Genomic DNA, 24,034 nt, shown 5'->3' on the forward strand with positions numbered 1-24,034 from the left:
GAGTAACGTTTATGGCGAAATGTGTCCTGTTGCCACCAAATAAGTTTTGATCGTCGACTGCTTGTTACTCTCTTCTAGTATATGATATTACAAGCAGCAATATTCGTTTGCAATCTCAGGGTTCCATCATTGTCAAAAAATAAAAAAGGGCGCAATCTACTTGTATTTTTCTGTCCTGGTACATTGCGCTCGTTCAAAGTTTTGTGAAGCCATGAACCTAATCCCCCAAACAAAAATTTTATTAAGCTCCGGTGCACAGCATGTGGTGGCGTGCTTTAAGCATGATTATCTTGTTAATCAAAGTGCCTTCCTTCAAACTGATGTTGGACTGCGAAAAAAATCCCCTGTTTTCAGATACGGGCAGAGGAAAGCGAGCGTAACGCTGTTCCTGCCTCGCTGCTCACCGTGGAAGCTGTGGCGCGTACCCACTTTTACGAGGACAAGTCGTACATCATCATTGGGGGACTGGGTGGTGTCGGTTTGGAGCTCGCTGACTGGATGGTGTCACGAGGATGCCGAAAGCTCCTGCTCTGCTCGCGGTCCGGTGTGCGAAACGGATACCAGAGACTCTGCCTGCACCGTTGGAAGCGCGCCGGTGCTGAAGTCCTGGTCAGCACGGCCGAGGTATCTACAGAGAAGGGTGCCACGGAGACCATCGAAAAAGCCAAGTCTTTAGGACCTGTTGGCGGAGTTTTTAATCTTGCCGCGGTAAGTGAAAATAGAGAAAACAGGATAACAATCTCATCGCTACAAACCTGCTGCAATAAAAAACGGTGCACACCACAGCGCTTAAGCAGGTATAGGCCCTGATCCCGATGGCGTTGCCAACACTCAGTGCCCCCCTTCTCGCAGCTGTGCACTCTCTGAGAGCAAAAGAGCGCTTTGTTTTCTACCTCTTTTGCTAAAGTGGAACCATGACAGTTCGTGTGAGGTCACGTGAGCACCCCGGAGGCATTGCCCTGTTTCCTTTTTTTGCACTTCCCAGCTTTTTTTCGAAAGGGACGTTCAGTGGAGAGGTTGCAGGTTGTGACCAACCTGAACTTTGGTAAAAACTGCGGCGTGCGGTTTTTAAAAACAATAGTTCTGCTTCGGCGGCTTGTCTCTGTCTGTCTGTCCCACGACTCCGCCAGCGAGCCAAAATATAAAGGCAACTTGAAACTGGAATGCTTACATGGTCAAAGCAAAACTACACGATTTGATTTGGTTGCCACACTTTATGTTTGTCAACGCTGATAAGCAAAATGAAAACATTAGCATATTCCAGGGAACATTTCAATTCATAACTGGTTCTAGGCATTGCTTTCTAAGTAATAACTATATTTTGGGTTTATATTTGTGTTTGAAAATGAAAAAAAAAGCGCGTTCAAAACAATATACCGACCTTAAATTGCAAAAAAGAACATTGCCCGCAATCCCTGCCTTTATGGCAGTATTTCGAGTCGAACCACAAGAAAAAGTTGCAATTGATGGCGCGTGAGCAGCGAAACGCAGGAAAAATGAATTGCCAGTAGCATTTCTCCCCTGTGTTTAGTAGGAGCAATACGAGAGAGGAAGTGCATGAGAGGTGGGTCGGGGAAAAGTAAAGAGTCATTTTGCGGGCAGAGGCGGCAAAAGACTCGTATTTCGGTTACATTTGCAACTGTTTGAGGAGATACGTGGCCATTTCTACAATAAAAATGCGGTCACGAAGAGGATTGCACAACAAAAAGGGGCGTTGGGTGCGCCGACGTGCTAGTGGTGATGAAAACCATTTAAAACTGTGAAGCCACCGTAACAATTTTTGCAACACAACAACAGCGAGACAATCACAATGTGCACCATAGAGAAACACTGCTTTGTCGACTAATACAGTGAAAGCTCGTTTATTCGAATATCTATGGTGGAAAAAATGTACGAATTATCCGAGTGTCGAAACATTGATCGAACCATAAAAACAACTCATTTAAAATTATTTTATGTGTACCTTTACTTTTCAAAGAAGTCGGTGATACTAGTTTGCCTTTTGGTGGATACCTGGGAGAAAACAAAACAAGTTGCATGAAGTGCGACGATCCGGGCAGAGCAAGAGTATTGCCTGGAGCGTCATCGCATCTATACTCCTGAACAACAAGAGCACCCCCAGTTTCTTACGCAGCACGACCCTCCGCTGCTGTTAACAGTACGGTTGTTTACTATCGGCGTTGTTCTCTGGTATCTTCCCTAAGGCAAGGAGGAGAGAGGGAGTGAGTGAAGGACGCCTCGTGGCGGCTCACGCTGCGAGAAGGCATTGGTCCAAATTAATCGGTGCGCCAGTAAGTTTTTGTCGAAATAACAAACGTCCGTGAGCACAGGGCAATGTAGGTTTTTGAAAGGAGGGACTGAGAACGCCGAATTATCCCAATTTCCGAATTAACGGGGACCGAATTCACAAAATTTCACTGTAGTCTGCACGGCCGTGAAACTGCTTCGGGCCAGAGAACGTCGTCATGCGAATGCGCACACAAGGAACGCCTTTCAGGAGTGTGCGCGCCATGTGTTCCTGAACACGTTTCGTTTAGTCCGGCCGTGCAAGACCGTATGGGTTTTGAAAGTTACCCCTCACTCACACCATTATCTCGCAAATATATACTTATCGCGCAATAACCACAGCTGCGCGTTTGGTTCTGCGACGAAAGTAGTTTTACCTTCTATAAAAACTTACCCGTGTTTGGTTCCCGCGAGCAGGTAGCACGTGCGTTCAGTGTACAATCCACGGCGGCTTGTGGCTACATAAAGCGGCCTCGATGAGTTAGCCTACTGAACTGGATTCCTATGAATCACGCCTGCAACAGCAGTTTGTGTTCTTGAAAAGGGAAAATTTATCGTAGTATTTGCAATCTATATTTGCAACAATATTGCCTCAACACAGAGAACAGCATTGTTTGTTTCTCCGCAGGTGCTTCGTGATGCCCTACTTGAAAACCAGACTGAAGAGACCTACGGCGCTGTCTGCAAGCCTAAAGTGGACGTAACTCGGTGCTTCGATGTTCTGACCAGAAGACTTTGTCCTGAGCTCGACCACTTCGTCGTCTTCTCGTCTGTGGTTTGCGGTCGGGGCAACGGAGGACAGACAAACTACGGTTACGCTAACTCAGTGATGGAACACATCTGCGAGCGTCGTGTGGCTGACGGATTTCCAGGTGAGCTGTCAATGATGAATCGCGTCCACAAAACACAATAGGTTATCTACAGCGGTCAAGAGATTTTAGAGGCTGATTTGTTAAAGGTTTGGCTCTAAAGCCGCATAGGCATTTGAAAGTGTAGAAGCTCTTTGGCCAATTTGCAATTCATGGGGAGGGCGAGATCCGATATTTTTCTGTCCAGTGAATGTTCGGTATAATGAAGATTCAAATTACCAAGTGCTGAAAATGTACCCCGGTAAACAAACGAGGGCAAACAAAACATCAACGATATACGTAGGTGTCGAATTCAAACTATAAATTCCGAAAAAAAGGGTAGAAGTTTTCGGCATCTATTTGACACTTTGTGTCTCCTTCGTCCCCGTTCATACAGTGAAGAGCGTTTTTGCAGGTGGTGGTCCAAACGCTCGGGCCTTTTTAACAGCAAAGCTTTTTAGGCCGACACAAGTCTGTCCGTCGTACCTTAACACGCCGATGCCGCAAAAAAAAATATTTTAAAGGATGTCCTGGGGATCGAACATGGAACTTGCGCCTGAAACCGAAAACCTAACAAGTGGGCCACCCCAAAGGATTGAGTGGTACAGATTAGAAGCGGTGGGGAAGAGTACATGTGCAGTCAATCGGAAAGACAAAATGCTTCCCTAGGTGCAAATCGAACCTGGGTTTCCAGCCGTTATGAAACCGGCGTCTATCCGAATGAGGTATAATCTCATTCCGTGCAGGCAGAATTTCCTTTCGGTTCGTAGCACGGGCGTTGGCTTGGGACTTGCAAGCGGGTTTGAGCGGGTGCTAACGCGGTCCACTTTGAGAGAGATGTCAATGCCTGGGGAAGAAACGATTGCGGCCCGCCAGTCGTGGAGAACATTTAGTGACGAGTTTTTAGCTTGGAAATAAATGTGGGGTGATGACGCATGCAGCGGAGGTTCGACGCCTTACTGGACAACTTTAACGCAAAATTGGGTAGGCACAACGGCCCATAGAAGCAATAACGATCGGAGTAACACTTTGAGACAGCAAACAAGCCTCGTGGATGATAGAACAAATTACAAGTACAAGATATCATAGCTCAAATAAAGATAGAAACATGGACTTGGGCTGGCCACGTAAGAAGGAGAAATGACAATTGGCGGACTACGAGGGCGACAGAGTGGACACTGAGGGTCGGGTTTAGAAAAAGGGATCAGATCAATTACTCGATGGAGGCACCAAATAAAGAGATTCGGAGGCAGAACTCGAGCGGCGCGGGGCAGGCGCGGTTGGGGGTCAATGGGAGAGGCCTTCGTCCTGCAGTACACCTAGTAGCCTGGTGCTGATTATGATGATGAAACAGCTATGTCTCCGGTGAAGAAAAAGGGGCTTCCAGCTCTGCTGTTTCTCCAGCCTTGTACCTCCACTGCAAGCTGCGGCAATGTTTTGTCAGTTTACGTAATTTTGAATGGCGCAGAATTCTCTGACAGCGTCGTAGAGCTGTAATGAACTCCGGATCCTAGAAAAGACTGCCTGGCGTTGCTATTGTGCACCTTGCCTTGCTTTTAAGCACCATTTATCCAGCGAATGATTTATGTTTACTTCAAATTTGGAAGTGGCTGACATCTCTACGACGCGTTGTTTCGTCCCAGCACTTGCCATCCAATGGGGAGCCATTGCTGACGTTGGGTTTTTCCACGAGGCCACTGGTTTGGACGCTGGGATCCATGGCACACGCCCTCAGCGAATAAAGTCTTGCCTGGAAGTATTGGACCGCCTTTTAAACCAGAAGGTCCCAGTAGTGTCCTGCTCGGTAAAGGCTGACCAGTCCCCCGAGACCCCCAGTGAAAACACGCAAGATCTCGTCGAGTTAATTTCTCAGATTCTGGGTACGTCCTATTTGCGCACTTTTGGGGTTTTAGTTGTCTTCTCGCTAAGCTGTGTAACCGGTACGGCCAGTTGAAGCTGGCTAAAAGGAGACTATACTTTCTTTGAATGCTGATTTGTCCCGTTTTGCATTGCACTTAGGAGCAGTTTTAATTTTCCAAGCTGGTATAAAACAATATTTTTCGTCCCCTTCCACTGGTAAGTGTTCTAAACGAATGATCCAGAACCCTAAAAATCTAGTAAGTGCCACAACTAACTTTTGTGCCAGGCTTTGATATGCAAAGACTAAATTAGGATCAAAACCTCTGACCACGACAAGCAAGCTAGGCTTCTCACGTGGTTAAAATACTGATCTATGCAGCTAAAGTCCAATTAAAATAATGCTCAATGAGGCGAGGTTCACATTTAGGAGTGTAGTCATAATTTACTCTACGAAGGTTGAGCATGACCAGGACCAGCAGCGTACCTCACCTGGATTCATTATCTTCCAGGCATGAACGATTCCTCGAGCCTCAAGCCCCACGTCACCCTTGGTGAACTTGGCCTGGACTCTATGATCGGAGTGAAAGTACAGGATACCATAGAGAGACACTGTGGGCTCGTACTGTCCATGCAACAAATCGCCCAGCTGAACGTTCATCTTTTAGAAGAGATGAGCCAAGGAACGAAATCACAGTGTAAGAGCTGTCCCGTATGAGGAACGCAGCAGGTAAGCTATCCGTAGCACTAGCTTACTACAAATTTTGCATGATGAGCTTTTTATGCCGTGTACACTTTACCGGGGTGTCCCTCCCAGGAGCTCACCGTACAAGCAGATAAAGGGGAAATGATTTCATAGTGATAATGCAAACAACGTTTGCGACGTTATTACTTCTTTTCAATATAAACAATTTAAGATTCATCAATGGATATTATTAATGCGTCACCATCGCGCCCCTCACTTCAGCAAATTTGAGGCGCAGCTTGACACGCACGCCTTTCTCGTTCCTCGGAAGTCGAAAGGCTTCAGTGTTTACACGTCATCTGTATACACCGCCACCCGCGATTACCGCTCTTGATATTCCCGCTATTAAAGGGACCCTACAACACTTTTTTCAATGTTTTTTGTAATTCTAAATGTTTGCACACCGCAGTCAACCAACACATCCAGTGCATAGATAAGGGGCTCGCAAAGTACCTCTACCAAAAACTACTGCTATATGCCCATCTAATAACTTGAAAGTTTGTTCAAGCAATCTTTCTCTCTTTCCCGGTATTGTCGTTCTTCCACCGCTCCAATAACGTTATTATAGATGCTTAGCTGGTATTGGCCGGTTTTCCTTTAGTTGCAGCAGTGAACGCGTTCAATGGCCACTTTAAAAGGAGAGCCGTGAGAGCAACGCAGAAACGGAATGTCTACCTGCAGCGAAGAGCAAATCACGCAGTGCCGCTCTGTACTGGCGAAAACTACAGCTTTTGCAGTGCTGCCAGACGCGAAGGAAAAAGTGGAAGCGTTTATCGGAAGGGCTGCAGAGTCCCTGAGTTCGCTCACTCTAAGAGCTGCATTGGCTCCCTCTCGCATCTTTTGTTGTTTACCAGGATCGGCATTTATTCGGCGTTATTCGTTTTCACTCTTGTTTGGCAGCCTTGCACTGTGTGCACGCTCAATTTTACTACGCGTACCACTGGCAGAATTAGTCGCGGAAACCGTCGAAACGATGTGGGATCGGCGTGTATACACGAGCAGACACCCAGCTGTGCTTCGGCTTCATATCTGATTGGTTGATTGTCGGATTTAACACACCGACGCAACGCAGGCGATGAGGCACGCCATGGTGAAGGGCTCCAGATTAATTTTGACCAGCTGGGGATCTCTAACGTGTGCCGGAATCTAGAACACACGGGCGTTTTTGGTGCGGAGCTCCTCAGGACCACACAACGTCCGTCCGCATCCGTGCGCATAGCATTTGCTATCGCAAAAAAAAAATCACACAGCACCGGCAGGATTCGAGCCTGTGTCTGGTAGACCAGAGTTAGGGTCAGTCGACTTACCCATTGGGCTACGAGCAGGAGTTAGTACGTTAGAGTCAAACGCCTTACTCCCCCGCCTGTAACGGTAAGGAGTATCTTAGCACCTCCCAATGTCCATCCGCGTCCATCCCTACGCACACCACCATCAAGCGAAAATCAAGTTAAATTCGATTTGAACCGTGAGTTGCAGTTTCATTTAGGGAGGCATGAAGGTGCAACTCACGGCTCAAATCGAATGACGGTCGGGGCGCAAACGGATGTCACTCTCGGGGCGCAACTTGGATGTCATTTCGAGTCCCCGTACTCCGCACCCTCGCCATCATCCACGAAGTGGGGATGCTGCCATTTTTTTAGTTTCGCCTCCATCAAAAAAGCGGCCGCCGCGGCAGGGAATCGAACCCACTAACTCGTGCTCAGCAGCACAACGCCTTAGCCTCGGGCTTAATGTATGCCTTGAACATTGACAGAGCTTGAAAGGTGCACGTGCTCTCTCTACGCGCTTTTCACACTATCCTATTATCTGGTCTTCTTTCGCTCCTTCCGTGAACGAATGGACCCGAAAATTTTCAGGACATGCCTCAGTATATTACTCCCAAAATAGAGTAATTCTTAGTTTGGGCTCCCAGATATCTGTTTCTTTCACTTTAATTTCCTTTCGTTGTTTAGCGCGTCCACCTCAAATAAAACCAACTATTTTGAAGTAAACTTTTTTCTTGAGGCCAAATAGCCCTGATATAACAGGGCGTAAAAAACGCTGGCAGCAATTTCTAAAACATACTGCAATTTTTGTCTGTCGCGAATGCAACTATAGGAGCACGGACTGAATAACAGTACAATCCCAAAAGAGTGGTTGAGAGCTCCATATGCGAACATTCTTTTTCCCACCAGTGCCTTTCTGGGTTTGACATCCTTATGTGCGTGCTTTATCTAGCTAATAGTTCACTGTGTTCTCTGGCAGTGACAGAAATTCTTGCATTTTTCACTTTTTGCGTTTGATGAGACACTTAAGGCTTTCGCGTTAGAAACAGTCATACAGTCAATGCCTGCAGCCAGTAGTACTTAATACGCAGGAGCCTAGGTACTTACGAATAATTTTGTGTGGATACATACGAAGGTCGGACAACCCAAGGAATAATAGGGGTAAATTTTGGGGATAACAAACGAGATTTGTGGGTTAAGGAACAACATTATTTGGCAGGTATCCTGGGTGGAGAGCAGTCAAAGAAGTGCAGTTCGGCTAAACCGCGGATAACTCAGAACTGGTAGACTTCTCTGAAAACGGAGCGGCTATAGCAAAAAAGCAAAGTGAACAAACCTAGATTAACCATTGCGTATGCATCTTTTAACGCCTCGACTGGGGCCAGTTGGTTCATTCTGAACTTAAACAACAGCGCAAATGACAAGGACTAAGAATAAAGCACAGACTAGCGAAAGAAGCACAAACAAGCACAGACAAGCCTTCCCACCATAAGCGCTTGTCTGTGCTTCTTTCTGAGTCCTTGTCATTTGCGCTGTTGTTTAAGTTCAGCATCTTTTAAGTCTCAAAAATTCTTCTTTTAAATATGTGTTGCGCGTGTGTCACCCGGCCGAAAAATTAGCGTGTGTTTAAGGCAGGAATCAGCGAAATGAACGAGATTGAGAGAGGAGAGCTTCAAACATGCACTAAAAAAGTGGTCCTCTTCGCGTCACCAACCGACGCGTGCCTGAAACATGTGCAGAAATCTTTGACCTGACATGGTTGTTTGATTGTAGGGATTAACGCGCCGACGCAACGCAGGCGAAGAGGCGCACCCTAGTGGTGGGCTTCGGATTCATTTTGACCACGTGGGGATCTTTAACGTGCGCCGAAATGTCGTACACACGGGCATTTTTGCTTTTCGCCTCCATCAGAAACGCGGCCGCTGCGGCTAGGAATTAAACCCGCGACCTCGTGCTCAGTAGCGTAACGCCTTAGCCACTGAGCTACCGCGGCGGGTTGACCTGACTGGGCTCCCTTTCTTAACACGTTCTTAGGGATTGCGGATGTGGCTGGGGAGATATATGTTAGAACCTTCAAACGCGCGTGAGTAATTTGTATCGGCACAAACCAAAAGGGTAATCGGGAGCACAGCTTATATTTAGTTCTGACAAACATTAGGTTGGAAACTATGCACTGTCAGGTGTTTGTCCGCGGTGGAGCAGGAGTGTCAGGTTCTCTGACTAAAACCGCGCATTACGAATCGACTATGATCAACTATAGTATGTCGGTATTGTGGTTTTAAGCAGTGTCTAATGCTCGCATAATGGTGGCTTTCCCGTTTTTTCCCCCCGCAGCTGCTACCGGCTAATCTGACAAACCTGGCTGGCTGAAAGCTGTGAGCACTACCAGGCCAGAAAACCGGAAGCACAAGAAAACATGTTTCTGACGTCAGCGTTCGCCACCATTTGCACAGCTACCGAGTTGTCTACAAACACTTGTGCATACTACCAACGTAGACTGCCCACATCACCCCATTTGTGTTTAAGTTTGCAAGAATAAAACATACGTCCTTCAATGACCACTCTTTCTAGGTCCCTTGCCTTCCCACCATAAGCAACGGTAAATTTGAAGGTGTTCGTCAAGGCAGATGAGCCGAAACGACACGGCCGAGAGATCACAACTTGTACTTTTGTATTCTGCCCCCTTCACCCACTCCCTTCTCTGCGCGGTAAACCAACAACTACGTATTAATTCAGCTTCTAGAAAGTCAAGCAAAACACGTTTCGGAACGCCATGGGCAATGCCAATACAGGTTTTAAAGAACGCGCTTTCGGGGACGACCATGCTAACCACAGGGAGGGAGCTTCAAGCACAGCAACTGTAGAACTAGCAACTGTAGCAACTAGCCCAGAAGCAAGCTTTCATTAACTGTAGAGACAGAGAAATTACACTTAAAAGATTGCGCTATGGTTTATTCTGACCGTTGAGGGTTAAAATGGAGCTTTTCGGTTCTGACTTCAATGTATTGCTCCAGAGAAAGAAATGCGACGACAAAGAAAGATGCAGTTTAAATTTGCTAGCAGTTTGGAAACATTCGCTGGGGAAGTTTGAACGGTGAAACAATTTATATTTATTCGAACGCTGCTTTTGGCGCCATAGAATATATACGGTTGTCATCACAAAGCGGCTAGTGCAGAGAGGGCATGACCGTACGAATAGGAGGTATCGAGACCTCGACGGATTCCATGACAGAAGTGCGAAAGAGGTGAACAGGCTCGAAAATCTCGGTTGCCTCGGCCCACACCACGTGCATGGGGACCAAGAGATGTAAGAAAGTTTTGTCAAGTTTTGGCAAGTGGAGATTTGCTCTCACGAACGAGAGTCCTAACACAGCCATATACGACTAAGACAGCAAAGAGGCAGACGTTTGAGAGATAGGTGGAATAAATAAACAGCATTTAATAAGGATGCATCAACAAATGATCAAGAAATATACAAAAAATTGAGTTTGAGGTACAGCCAACTCCATGCTTGCCCCAAGAACGCGACAGGGGAAAGATATGCGCCGACGTAAGGGCTATCTTTACATTTCGGTAGTGGGGGTAGAAGGCCAGGCGAGCGTACATAAACGCATCACGCCTATATTCATAATCTTTCTGGGTGAATAAAAAAGGACACAAAAGAGTGAGGCACAAAAGACAAGTGTCCAAGGTGCCAAATATAAAAAATGATTCATAGTGCTACAGTGAACAGTTCCGAGACAATGAGACAAAATCAAAGAGCGTCAACCAAAGAGAATAATTTTCCGGGTGTATATAGGCCCATCTGCAGGACAAGGCCTGCGGAACATGGGATGGTTTAGAGTAAACAGCAGAATAATTTTATTGGGCAAAAAAACATTTGGCCTCGTGTCTGCTCATTTCGCCGCAAATGTCGCCAAAAAAAGACCGTCTTCTGCCGCCCCGCCCGCGTAAATGCGCTTGGTCTCCTCTCGCCCACTTCTCATGCCCTGCCCCGCTCGTCTCGCTCAGCATCATCATCATCAGCAGCAGTAGCCTATTAAGGTCCACTGCAGGGCGAAGGCCTCTCCCATTAACCTTCATCCGCTCCTGAACTAGCGCTGCCATAGTCCATTCTCTGCATGAGAATTTTCTTATTTCTTGGCTCAGTCGAGTTAACGGGCTACCCATCTTAGAGTCCCGTCTCTCGGCGTCCATTCTGTTACCCTCGTGGTCCAACGGTTGTCGGTTCGTCATGCTGCATAGCTAGCCCAAGTCCACTTCTTTTTCCTAATTTGAGCGATGATATCTTCTACTCGAGTTTGCTCCCTGATCCACGATGCTCGTTTCATTTTCCTAAGTGCTACTCCTATCATTATTCGCTCCATGGCCCGTTGGGCTCATCTTCGACAGCTTTCCAGTTGTTTCGTAAGGTGCCAGGTTACTGCTCCTTACGTCATCAGCAGCCGCCCGCATTGGTTGAAAACCATTCTTTTTAGGGATGTAGGCAGTTTACCCTTCATTATTTTTGAGCGCTGCAGTCCATTCCTGTTCTGCGCCGGGTTTCTCCGTTGTGGTTGCGATAAACTCCGACCATCTGGCCAAAATAGTTATGCTCATTTACTTGTTCTAGCATTTTGTTACCTATGCTGCAGAGGGTGCATTCAGCATTTTTTTTATAATTACCTGCAATTTATTCACATATATTTTTTTGGCCCAAAAGCGAAGCTTTGTGATTGTAGTTGTTCAATATCTTTTCGCAATAGTTCGTTAAATTCACTGAGCAAGGCTATGTGGTCTGCAATCCTCAAATAGTTCAAGTATTCTTCGTTTATTCGTAACCCTACGTTTTCCCAGCTAAGCTCCCTGAATACCCTCCCAGATATGCTGTGAACAACTTCGGCAAGATGATATCGCCCTGTCGCACTCCTTTTGGTTAGCGAATTTTTTGCTTTGCTAGTGACGGATTATCCTGCCTGTGCGTCAATCGCATATCTGTCAAAAACTGAAGGCCAGGCCCTCCATTTTTAACACTCGGGCGGCCGACATGACAACCTCCCCGACGAGGGTCGGCCATTTTGCGTCACGCTGCGGGATACGGGGCACCCCTTCGACTTTGTGCTCGCTTTCTTTGTTTCGTCGTGCCTGCTACAAGGACAAAGCGAGCTGCGACATTCCAGCGCGCGTGCAGGTGCGAGGGGTTGACGTCACGATCGCGCGCTCGGGCGCACGCGTGCGATGGTCGCGAGTTGCCGGGGGGGGGAGCGCAGATGTGTTTCCTAGTCAGTACAGCACGCCGTCACCTGAGCTTGTTATGGGGGTTATATCACCGCATAAACGTACCTAAAGTATACGAAACCACCCGAACTGAAATAAATAACAGCCAGAACGGACCTGCAATGGTTGAAAACCACGGCGTAGAAAAATATTCTACAGAAATAGCCGAAACCGACCTAAAAGGGCAAAACCCGCTAAAGCGTGCAAGAACCTGTAGCTGCAAAAGACTAAACGGCAACGAAAATACCCGCAGTCTCATTTAGAATGCATGAAGATGTCACAAATAGATTATATTCGCGATAACGAATGTTAATATTCACATATGACAAATCCTCGAAAATAAAAAAAAAAGCGGTAACGGGAGTTGAACACGGTTTAGGATGTTCGCTTCGCAGAAGCGGTACTACTACGCTACGAGATGAAGCGGTTCTGGGATATTAAATTTAGGGTCACATGCACGTTTAAACATGCTTTAAACATGCTTTAAACATGTCCCTAGATGGCGGCATGCGTCGCTTGGCTGTGCTGACTAGTAAACGCCTATACGCGGCCGGGGGCCCCAGGATGGAGCAAAAGAGGAAAAATGGGGACGGCGTGAGAGAAGGTCTACGGGACAGGCCGCGGCTGCCGGAGGGTATTTACGCGGAAGCAAGTGGTCGCTGGGGGCAGTCGGCTTGAGCTTTTACGACATGCAAGACGCTGGGAAGGGTCCGGGGGTGACGCGCTTTAGCGGAAGTACGTCGGCAGGCTCGCGACGGAACGAGCAACACCTAGGCTTCGCGCTGGAGTTCGCCCGTCACCGCGAGTCCCATGGCCGATTAGCTTCCACACCCCCGATCCCCGAAACACGTAAGCGGCTCCCGGCGAGGCCGGCTCGACTTCGCCGTGACCTTCAGTCGTTGAACCTGCGGGTTCTGGGCCGGTGGATATTTGCATCTGGATAACCTGTAGTGATATAATATATTCCTGTATGTGACTAGCCTGTCTTGGTGAGATCTCGTAACGTGTGCTTGTTCTTGGCTTTCCTGCGACGTCTTGCGTGGGGATGATGGTGGTTGTGGTGGCGTCGTAGGCAACACAGCTCTTTTGACCAGAGCTCGAGCGGTTGCGTGGGCCAGTTCATTCCCCTGTAGGCCGCAGTGGGCCGGAGCCCATATATAAAAAAAAAACTTTCTTTGGTTAGGGGTCTTCTCTAACAACAAGGCTGCTGCAGGGGAGATCCTGCCTTTCGAGAAGTTAAGAATGGCGGACTTCGAGTCGCTTATGATAGTGGTTGCGCGGGTAGAATTTATAGCTAGGGCTATGGCCATTTCCTCTCCCTGAGTGGGATGTTTGGCCGGCGTGGATGCTGACGTCACCGTGACGCCGTCATTGCTGACGACCGCAATTGCCATGGCGTTGAGACAAGAGCCGCCGTTGTAGTAGTCGGCTGCGTCAACGTAGACAATCTCCCGTGGCTCACAATGGGTTCGGAAACGTTTGTAAAAGGGCTCGTACTCTACCTTGTCTTCTTTCGACATTTAGCTCTGGATGCATATTCCTTGGTAGTGGCGGGATGCGAATGTATTTTCGCCATGAGATTTTTTTGTTTTGTTTGTAGTAGTTGTCGAATTGTCGAGGGTAAAGATGTTTGAGGGCATTTCGCGTGTCCTCTACAACTTGTAGAGCTTCTAGAGTTTTATAGTAGTTGCTGTTGTCGGGGGTAACGATGTTTGTCCCCTAGAGTGTTTTCCGTGTTGCTTACGTGTTATTTTTTTGTAGCTGCTATGTTTTTGTGGTCGTAGGTTAAGGCCTAGGCCACAGCGGATAGAGTGTCTCCGCATTGGCCACATTATGTATTTGGTTTTTCTTTGTTGTTGGTACTTGTCTAGTTAGCGCGGTGCGTTAGCCGCCCAGCGCACGCGTGCGCTTATTGTACGGAAGATTGATGCCTCCGCGCACAGGGCTGATGTCAGTGTGAAGGTTTCTTCTTCTTTTTCTTGTGTCCGGCGTTGCCTTGTAATCTCTTGTTGCTGCAGTAAACAGATATAGTTAAAAACGTAGTCGTGTATTTCCGCTGTGATTTCTTTCACTCCAGCAATCTCGGCACACGTGAAAACTCACGTGCCGGCCACCCTGCTAAAATAAAATTAACTGTTGTCTCGTGCCCTTCTTCATTGGTTTGTGCTACGGACACAATTATCGCGGGGAGGAGTATGTGACAATAAGTGGCGTCCACGGCAGGACGGGTCGGCCACATGTTGTAGCTGCTGGGTCGCGCGTTTGTTTTTACTGCAAAGCCGTATATGTTTACCACCCCCCCCCCCACCCCACCCCCAGTTTTCATTCCGGTGTCATCGATTTAATCTGCGCAGCTGCACGGCTCCTCCTCACCACAGCTGACACGTCTTTCACAACTATTTTTCCCCTCGTCTCCACCGATGCCCCTTTGGAAAGTTGCACAGTCGGCAGCTAACGGTAGTTATCAGATGATTGCCAAAACTAAACAGTATCACGGATGGACGTAACATGCACTGACGATTACTATACTCCGTAATAACAAATTTGTGCGCAGTGCCAGCTGCACTATTTTCGGTCACGGAGCATCTCTGGTGCGCCTCAGGAAGTGTTCGCGTGATCAGCGAACGCACAGAGGCGTGCGCTACCCTGCTCCAAACACGCAGCGCGCCCCCGGCGCCGGCCAGCATGTTGCAAATGGTGTTTGATTCGCAGCTACGTGGCGAAGTGGAATTTCAGCGGGAACAGTGACAACGGGTTTCCGTAGTTTAAGGGGCCAGCCTTTTATCAGCTGTTACCAGGGCTTCGCGGGAGTCGTGTACGTTTATGTTCGTGTAACCAAGTGAGAGAACGCAGCAGCGATGAAAGAAAGACAATGGAGTGGATGGTCTAGCAAAGGCTGAGGTGGAGTACCACACGTGCGGCTACGGCGTCATCTCTTTCGCTGTCTTTCCGTCACACATCTCTCATGCGTCGCTACCAAGGAGCGCCCTCCCCCTGACACTTTCCCCAGACGCTGTTCCATTCTCCGTTAATCCGAACCACGTGACATTTGCGCGGGAGCTCCCGGTTGAAAAGAAACGCCCAGTTGGAGATCCGGCGTGAGCCCATATTTATTTTTCAGTTTGGAAGGCCGTCTAAGTGACATTTTCGCCGGTGTCTTTCACGCCTAAGTATGCAAAATCATCGGTTGCCAGTTTATGCGTGCACGGTTTGCTGGTGGAAAAGGGGGGGGCGTGCACGGACAGATAGGGCTCATGCCACTTCCGATGAAATGGCGGTTGTGCTGGTGGGAGATTTAGATGTCGACATTACATGGCTCAATGCGGTTTGTCGGCTGTCCTCTTTAATCTAGAGGCTCGCGTGTGGGTTGAGGTGTTATACAGAGAGAGAGAGAGAGAGAACTCTTTAATGTGGGCTGGAGAGGTCAGCTCTGCTAGCGGCAGTGCTTGCTACGCCAGATGGGGATGTTTACAATGCAGTGAAGTGAATGTGAGAGATCAGCAAAGCAGCAATAGAGAGCAAACAAAGGTTAAATAAAAATGGCACGCAATGAAGTTCAAGGAAAAAACTCGAAATAAAGTTAAGTAACAGAAAAAAAAATTGAGCGAATGGAGCCCAGGAAGCGCAGTTACAGCGGCGAGCTGCCTGTCTCGTGTTGGATGAGGTGTTATACAGACAGCTCACACAGCATACACAGGCAGTTCTATTTTTATATGCCAGAACAAAGCTTGGATCCTTCAGAGGTTCATTCAGCTAGTTATCTATTAATTATGCTTAATCGCAAGTTACGAAAGCGTACTTTGTTTCGACCACTCCGTGGACTGCTTCTTGCTTTGCAGTTCATCCTTCTTCCAGAATGGAAAGGCACTAACATAATTTAATTGTGGCCTCCATCTATCGTGCGAATAATGGCGGAGACGCCAAAGTTAATTGAACTGGGACGAGCCCTCGGCTTTGAGGGAGAGGACCTGCAGGAGTATGTGAAGGAGGAGACGGGATGGTGCCGGGACGAGCGGAATGCGGAACGCGCGTAGAGCAGAGAGGAAGAAGACAGGGAGCGGCAGAGAAAGAAAGAAGAAGAGGAAAGTGAGCATCAGAGAAGGCAAGAGGAGTCGAACAGGATCTCCCGAAGAAAGAGCAGGAATCCCAGTTACGAATCGAGAAATAGACAGGAAACATGAGCTGGTGTTGCAGCGTCGCAAACGTGATAGCCCAGCTTCCGGCGCCGCGTCAGAGGGGTCTGCCGTTTCGGGACGAGAAGAATGAGCCCGCACAAATTTATGCCGCCCTTTAATGAGCGACGCGATGATTTAGACGCGTACCTCTTAATGCCGAACCGCATGGAGCGTTTTTTCACGCGATTCGCGCGCGTCGGCGTTGCGCGTGCGTTTTTTCGACGCCCGCGTCGCCGATTCCGCCCCCGCGGCAGCATCTGCCTTGGCTAGATTTTGACACGCGTCGCGCGCGGCAGTGGGAGGAGCCTGGCGACTTGCGGAAATGGGGAGGCGCGCCTCATGGCGGCGGTTTAGAAGCGCCCGAGACAGCCGGCTGGCTCCGCCGGGGATGTTTAGGCTTACCACACCAGCAGATATTGAATGGGCGCTTTCACTAACGGCGCGGTTGATGTGTTATAGTACCGTTTTCACCCAGATTATAAGCTCCTTTACCGCACAAGCAACATCGTTCGTTCTTGAGCGGGATTTTAGAGAGCGCTTAGAAGCGGTCGCTCGAGCTCCCGACACCACTTCGCTGCCGAAGCCGCCGCCATGTTTCCGCCGCCGGCCGTGGCGCGCGCAGCGTGCGGGTGGGTACGCGGAAATGTCAGCGCACCTGTGGCGTGCGCGGTGCGTTTTTGCGAGCAGAAAACGCTCCATGCGGTTCACGCTTTACGGTTCGAACGCGTCGCCGCGAGCCAGAACTGGCCTAGGGTTCAGTGGGCGACCGCCCGGAGCCTCTGTCTGAGTGGCGAGGCATTGTATGTGTTCAGCCGTATGCCCGCAGTGTAGTGTGCGGATTGTGATAAGCTGCGGCAGGTCCTGATGGGGAGGTTCCGGATGACCAAGGAGGGTTTCCGGGAAAGGTTTCAGGGAAGCACGCCCTTGAACGAGGAAACGTGCTCTTAGTTTGTGACTCCGCTGCGCAACTTCCTGGATTGGTGGGTCGAGCATGCGGGAGCAGAAAAGACCTATGAGGCCCTTTTTGAGTTGTTCCTGAGGGGGCAGCTTTTGTCTGTGTGCGCCCCGAGTCTGGAACTGTTTTTGAAGCAGTGAAAGGATGCCGGGTTAGCGTATCTCTTGGCTAGGGTGGAGCAGTACGTCGAGACTCACGGATGGAGCAATTTTGCGAGACGCGCCGCACCGAAGCACAAGGCCGCTGGGGATGCGACCGGTACCGATGGGAAAACGGGTCCTATCCCTGCGTCTCTCGCGAGCAAGGGTTCGGAGGCGAGGCAGTGCTACCTGTGCTCCCACGTGGGGAACTTTGCGAAAGACTGCCGCGGCGTGCAGCCCGGTCAGGGGGAGGATCAGACGAGATGTTTCAAGTGTGGCAAAATGGGCCACCATGGCTGTAAGTGCAGTCTGGAGGCGCCGCAGAAACCCACGGCACTTCAAAAAAAATCCACCTCAGTATGTGTGGAGGACGCGTTCGACGAGCCAAGAACGGAGGGGAGCCCCGAATCGTCGGCGCGGTTTCGTCGGGGAGTCTCCGGCAGAGAACCAAGGCCTGCCAGAAGTGGAGGGGTTCGTCGGCGAGAGAAAGGCGCGCGTTCTTAGGGATACGGGCTGCAATACGGTCATCGTGAAGCGGTGCCTGGTTTCGGACAAGGACCTAATCGGGGCAAAATCGCCTGCCCACCTCTTGGACCGCTCGGTGCTAATGCTGCCTGAGGCTTCCATAACGGTTGCCACCCCCTACTTTTCCGGTCGCCTGAAGGCTAAGTGCCTAGAAAACCCGATTTAGGACCGCGTTTTGGGGAACGTTGAGGGAGCCCTCCCCGTAAATTGTCCGGGTCCACACTGAGACAAGGAGGCAAAACTCCAAGCATCGGAACATGGCAACGAGCTTGAGAGGCACCCTGAAAACAGGCCCAGGGGCCGCGGCCACAGGAGAAGGGCACCGCCTATACGCTCGAGTCTGGCGGTGCGATGGCAAACCCCGTGGGCACCCGGGCGGCGCCGCTCCGGAAACTGAAGGTGACGGGCTACATTCCGAAGGTTAGTCGCAGCTAGCTCGTGCAAGAACAGAAGGGCGACCCAACCTTGAGGACCTGCTATGAACACGTCGGTCAAATTGTCAAAAGCAAGAGAGGTAAGCGAAGGCCAGCGTGGCAGGTGCAGGAACGGCCATTACATGGGAAGATGGAGACTCGAGTGATATGGAGCTCCCACCACCACGCCAATCGCATTTTGTTTGGGGCGTGGACGTTGGGACCGGCCTCACTGAACGACAGCAGGGGGAGACACGGAACTTACTGCAGGAGTTCAGGGAGATATTCACCGATTTGCCAGGGTACTACAGGGAGTTCGTACCAAACTACTCCCACGTGGCCATCCCCCGTTCTGATCTAACGAGAAAGGGAAAGCTCACCTGGATAGGATGGGGGCGGATTACATGAGCCGCCAGGACGAAGTGTAATCTGCCTAGGCGTGTCGGGGCAGCTTGTCGTAATTTGAGTGTTTTGGATGGTTAAACACGTGGTGCATGTTTGTATACGCTGCAGGTTCTTTTATTGACAGGGTACTGCAGCTTGCGTCCTCGAAGCATACAAATGGAGTTTCGGTGTAGGGTGAATTTGTGTGTGTGTGTGTGTGTGTGTGTGTGTGTGTGTGTGTGTGTGTGTGTGTGTGTGTGTGTGTGTGTGTGTGTGTGTGTGTGTGTGTGTGTGTGTGTGTGTGTGTGTGTGTGTGTGTGTGTGTGTGTGTGTGTGTGTGTGTGTGTGTGTGTGTGTGTGTGTGTGTGTGTGTGTGTGTGTGTGTGTGTGTGTGTGTGTGTGTGTGTGTGTGTGTGTGTGTGTGTGTGTGTGTGTGTGTGTGTGTGTGTGTGTGTGTGTGTGTGTGTGTGTGTGTGTGTGTGTGTGTGTGTGTGTGTGTGTGTGTGTGTGTGTGTGTGTGTGTGTGTGTGTGTGTGTGTGTGTGTGTGTGTGTGTGTGTGTGTGTGTGTGTGTGTGTGTGTGTGTGTGTGTGTGTGTGTGTGTGTGTGTGTGTGTGTGTGTGTGTGTGTGTGTGTGTGTGTGTGTGTGTGTGTGTGTGTGTGTGTGTGTGTGTGTGTGTGTGTGTGTGTGTGTGTGTGTGTGTGTGTGTGTGTGTGTGTGTGTGTGTGTGTGTGTGTGTGTGTGTGTGTGTGTGTGTGTGTGTGTGTGTGTGTGTGTGTGTGTGTGTGTGTGTGTGTGTGTGTGTGTGTGTGTGTGTGTGTGTGTGTGTGTGTGTGTGTGTGTGTGTGTGTGTGTGTGTGTGTGTGTGTGTGTGTGTGTGTGTGTGTGTGTGTGTGTGTGTGTGTGTGTGTGTGTGTGTGTGTGTGTGTGTGTGTGTGTGTGTGTGTGTGTGTGTGTGTGTGTGTGTGTGTGTGTGTGTGTGTGTGTGTGTGTGTGTGTGTGTGTGTGTGTGTGTGTGTGTGTGTGTGTGTGTGTGTGTGTGTGTGTGTGTGTGTGTGTGTGTGTGTGTGTGTGTGTGTGTGTGTGTGTGTGTGTGTGTGTGTGTGTGTGTGTGTGTGTGTGTGTGTGTGTGTGTGTGTGTGTGTGTGTGTGTGTGTGTGTGTGTGTGTGTGTGTGTGTGTGTGTGTGTGTGTGTGTGTGTGTGTGTGTGTGTGTGTGTGTGTGTGTGTGTGTGTGTGTGTGTGTGTGTGTGTGTGTGTGTGTGTGTGTGTGTGTGTGTGTGTGTGTGTGTGTGTGTGTGTGTGTGTGTGTGTGTGTGTGTGTGTGTGTGTGTGTGTGTGTGTGTGTGTGTGTGTGTGTGTGTGTGTGTGTGTGTGTGTGTGTGTGTGTGTGTGTGTGTGTGTGTGTGTGTGTGTGTGTGTGTGTGTGTGTGTGTGTGTGTGTGTGTGTGTGTGTGTGTGTGTGTGTGTGTGTGTGTGTGTGTGTGTGTGTGTGTGTGTGTGTGTGTGTGTGTGTGTGTGTGTGTGTGTGTGTGTGTGTGTGTGTGTGTGTGTGTGTGTGTGTGTGTGTGTGTGTGTGTGTGTGTGTGTGTGTGTGTGTGTGTGTGTGTGTGTGTGTGTGTGTGTGTGTGTGTGTGTGTGTGTGTGTGTGTGTGTGTGTGTGTGTGTGTGTGTGTGTGTGTGTGTGTGTGTGTGTGTGTGTGTGTGTGTGTGTGTGTGTGTGTGTGTGTGTGTGTGTGTGTGTGTGTGTGTGTGTGTGTGTGTGTGTGTGTGTGTGTGTGTGTGTGTGTGTGTGTGTGTGTGTGTGTGTGTGTGTGTGTGTGTGTGTGTGTGTGTGTGTGTGTGTGTGTGTGTGTGTGTGTGTGTGTGTGTGTGTGTGTGTGTGTGTGTGTGTGTGTGTGTGTGTGTGTGTGTGTGTGTGTGTGTGTGTGTGTGTGTGTGTGTGTGTGTGTGTGTGTGTGTGTGTGTGTGTGTGTGTGTGTGTGTGTGTGTGTGTGTGTGTGTGTGTGTGTGTGTGTGTGTGTGTGTGTGTGTGTGTGTGTGTGTGTGTGTGTGTGTGTGTGTGTGTGTGTGTGTGTGTGTGTGTGTGTGTGTGTGTGTGTGTGTGTGTGTGTGTGTGTGTGTGTGTGTGTGTGTGTGTGTGTGTGTGTGTGTGTGTGTGTGTGTGTGTGTGTGTGTGTGTGTGTGTGTGTGTGTGTGTGTGTGTGTGTGTGTGTGTGTGTGTGTGTGTGTGTGTGTGTGTGTGTGTGTGTGTGTGTGTGTGTGTGTGTGTGTGTGTGTGTGTGTGTGTGTGTGTGTGTGTGTGTGTGTGTGTGTGTGTGTGTGTGTGTGTGTGTGTGTGTGTGTGTGTGTGTGTGTGTGTGTGTGTGTGTGTGTGTGTGTGTGTGTGTGTGTGTGTGTGTGTGTGTGTGTGTGTGTGTGTGTGTGTGTGTGTGTGTGTGTGTGTGTGTGTGTGTGTGTGTGTGTGTGTGTGTGTGTGTGTGTGTGTGTGTGTGTGTGTGTGTGTGTGTGTGTGTGTGTGTGTGTGTGTGTGTGTGTGTGTGTGTGTGTGTGTGTGTGTGTGTGTGTGTGTGTGTGTGTGTGTGTGTGTGTGTGTGTGTGTGTGTGTGTGTGTGTGTGTGTGTGTGTGTGTGTGTGTGTGTGTGTGTGTGTGTGTGCGGGAATGACTTTTTCAGTGTGGTGCGCGTTCATTCTTTTCGCAACTAGTGGAGCGCACGCGTCTCTTCTAAGCACGTGAAATGTGCTTTAGTGGAGGATGCGTTTATTTTTTTTGTTATTTTTCCGAGGACGAAGTGTGCGTCAATGGCGAGCGCCCACGGTGCGCGAAAATCTCGAACAGTTGTGTGCGCGATGTGGTGGTGCGTGAACTTGCGCAGTGCAGTCGACCGAAAGTGCTCTGCAGGTGGGAGCGTGCTCAGGTACGTGAGTGCACGTTTCAACGATTCATCGGAGCTGCGCGACCAAAACACTGATTCGTCACGAACTTTTTTGTTGCTTTTCCTGATTGCCTGTCTAGAGCAGTGTGTATGTGCGGCGGGGGCCTATTGTTTGTGTAGGTTAGAATATTCTGGGAGAATATTCTTTAGGAGGGAGCAAGTGTCCCAAAGTGCAGGCCAGGCACAACGTTACTAGACTAGGTTCTAGTAACGTTGGGCCAGGCCCTCCATTTTTTACATTCGGGCGGCCGACGTAACGGCCTCCCCGATGAGGGTCGGGATTTTCAGGCACGCTGCGAGATACGGGGACACCCTACAGTGTCTAGCCCCCCTTCGGCGTTGTGCTCGCTTCATTTGTTTCGGCGTGCCTGCCAAGGTAAATATAACTGGTAGCGAAGCTTCCATAGAAGCCCATACGTTCAGAAAATGGCGGCTCTTAAGCTGCTCATGGGGCTTAGCGCCATCTGTGTGAGGAGGGAACACTTCCGGCGGAACAAAAAATAAACAGGATGTCACGCAAGATCCGGTCAGAAGGTAACGTCATTTTAGTGGCATTAGCGGGAAAATTTGACTTCAATATATCCTTAGCAGGACTCTGATCGCTGAGGGCTCATGTCATTGCCATCTGACGCAAGTTGGCGAGCACTTGGCGTGTGTGCTTCAAGTCAACGCCAGCTTATACTCGCGACTAGAGAAACGTACTTTAGATACTGTCGTGTGATTCGCCTCGGTGTTTATAAAAGCATCTTCTCTGAACCCTTATTCTGTATTCATGCCTTCCACTGCTGTATAAAAGCAATAAGTTGTTTATTTTGATTGCAGCGGGTGGCAAACGTACCCCCCCCCCACCCCCCCCGACTGGAATTTATTTTCTGCCTTGGGATACAGAGCCCAAAATGACACTTGACCACTCTCCCCGACCCCCCTTTTATATAAAAAACGTGCCCACTCCTTACCCCGATACCAATTTCTACCAACGCCACTGCTAAGTTTAATTGCGTCGCACATACGCAGGTTGCGTGCGTGCCTTAAGTATAGATCAAGGTTGTATAATGCTTGCTCAGTTTATGTACTTCTGTTCTAAGAGAAGAAATAACGCATAGTCATGCTATAATCAAGACATTTGAATTTTATTCCAGGATAAACATAAAACAAATTTACCACACTGCACAAAATGAGCACGTATACAATAAATACAAAATGTTCGTGGGCACTACGTGCATTATGATTTTCCTTACGCGCCGAAAAATTGACTTTACCCGTAACACATTGCATTATGAGCAATGAAAGCGTCAACAGCAGAACTACTTCGAAACAAGAGAAAAGAACTAGGCACTGCATCTTGACATAGAAAACCGGGCCGCAGGAATGCCGATTCACGAAAGTGCAGCGAGCACACTGCAGCTGTCCCGGCGTCTTATCAAGTAGACAAGGGTTTATACAGAAGTTCACTCAGCATTCACGCCTGCAATTTCCTGGTTGCATTATTAGGCAAGTGTCGCAACAGATAAGTAAAAAGAGGAAAAATGGATGAATGCAAACGAAAGCGACGGCAGTATGTAAAAGCACATAGCAGGAAAGATGTGGCAGCAGCGCAGCACGGAGCCGCACAACACAGTACTGCGATGGAAATAATGCTTGCGCATACAAGTGCGGGAAGCAACGAGCACTACAAGCGTTGTAATGCAATAGAGAAGACACTGAGATAGACAATTAAAGCGACTCGTTTAAATTCTAGTGGTACTACGCCGAAAAGTCCTAGAGTAATTGAGACAACTTGCTCTGAGCCAGCCTGAGGTGAAATCAAGAGATAACTGTGAAATAACAAAGCTTAGACCCATTTTTTTCGAAGCACCACCACGTCCCCTTACACAACTCCCCGTGCACATATTAACAGTACAATAGTTTCGCGTTACCTGTGGAAATGAGAGGAAAATGGTGCAGTAAAACGCCATGTGTACGGGAGTTGCTGTTGCCACCTTGCACACCGTTTCTGTAGGTACCGACGAAAGCGCTCCGCTCCAACCGTTGGCAGCATCGTCCCGTAGTTCATCGTGCCCGCCGGGCACGGTACTACACGTGTTCACCGACGATACAACGCACCTCGCAACTCCACGCACAGCAAAAATTAAGTGCACACCAAATTAACAAGAAAAAACGAATGCAAATGCGCACCACCAAAACACGCGAAGGGCGTTTCCTAGCAGACGAACTTTAGGAGCGCCTTTCCGATCACTACAAGGACTGCAT

The 24,034-nt window shown here is 49.2% G+C and overlaps 1 protein-coding gene across 3 annotated transcripts in view; it reads left to right on the forward strand.

Moving 5' to 3' along the window:
• Positions 1-9,559, forward strand: part of LOC144138023 (fatty acid synthase-like) — a 64,204-nt gene extending 54,645 nt beyond the window's left edge. For all 3 annotated transcript variants that reach the window (XM_077670064.1, XM_077670066.1, XM_077670065.1), the window contains 5 exons: positions 355-708; positions 2,915-3,158; positions 4,778-5,014; positions 5,504-5,721; positions 9,336-9,559. In XM_077670064.1, the coding sequence (XP_077526190.1) occupies positions 355-708; positions 2,915-3,158; positions 4,778-5,014; positions 5,504-5,709 (1,041 nt within the window). In that variant the 3' untranslated portion in view covers positions 5,710-5,721; positions 9,336-9,559. The remainder of the gene's footprint in view (positions 1-354; positions 709-2,914; positions 3,159-4,777; positions 5,015-5,503; positions 5,722-9,335) is intronic.
• Positions 9,560-24,034: the final 14,475 nt, after the last annotated feature.

This window comes from Haemaphysalis longicornis, unplaced genomic scaffold (assembly GCF_048455015.1).
Source record: "Haemaphysalis longicornis isolate Haplotype H1 unplaced genomic scaffold, Haemaphysalis longicornis Haplotype H1 scaffold_5, whole genome shotgun sequence".
Lineage (NCBI taxonomy): Eukaryota > Metazoa > Arthropoda > Arachnida > Ixodida > Ixodidae > Haemaphysalis > Haemaphysalis longicornis.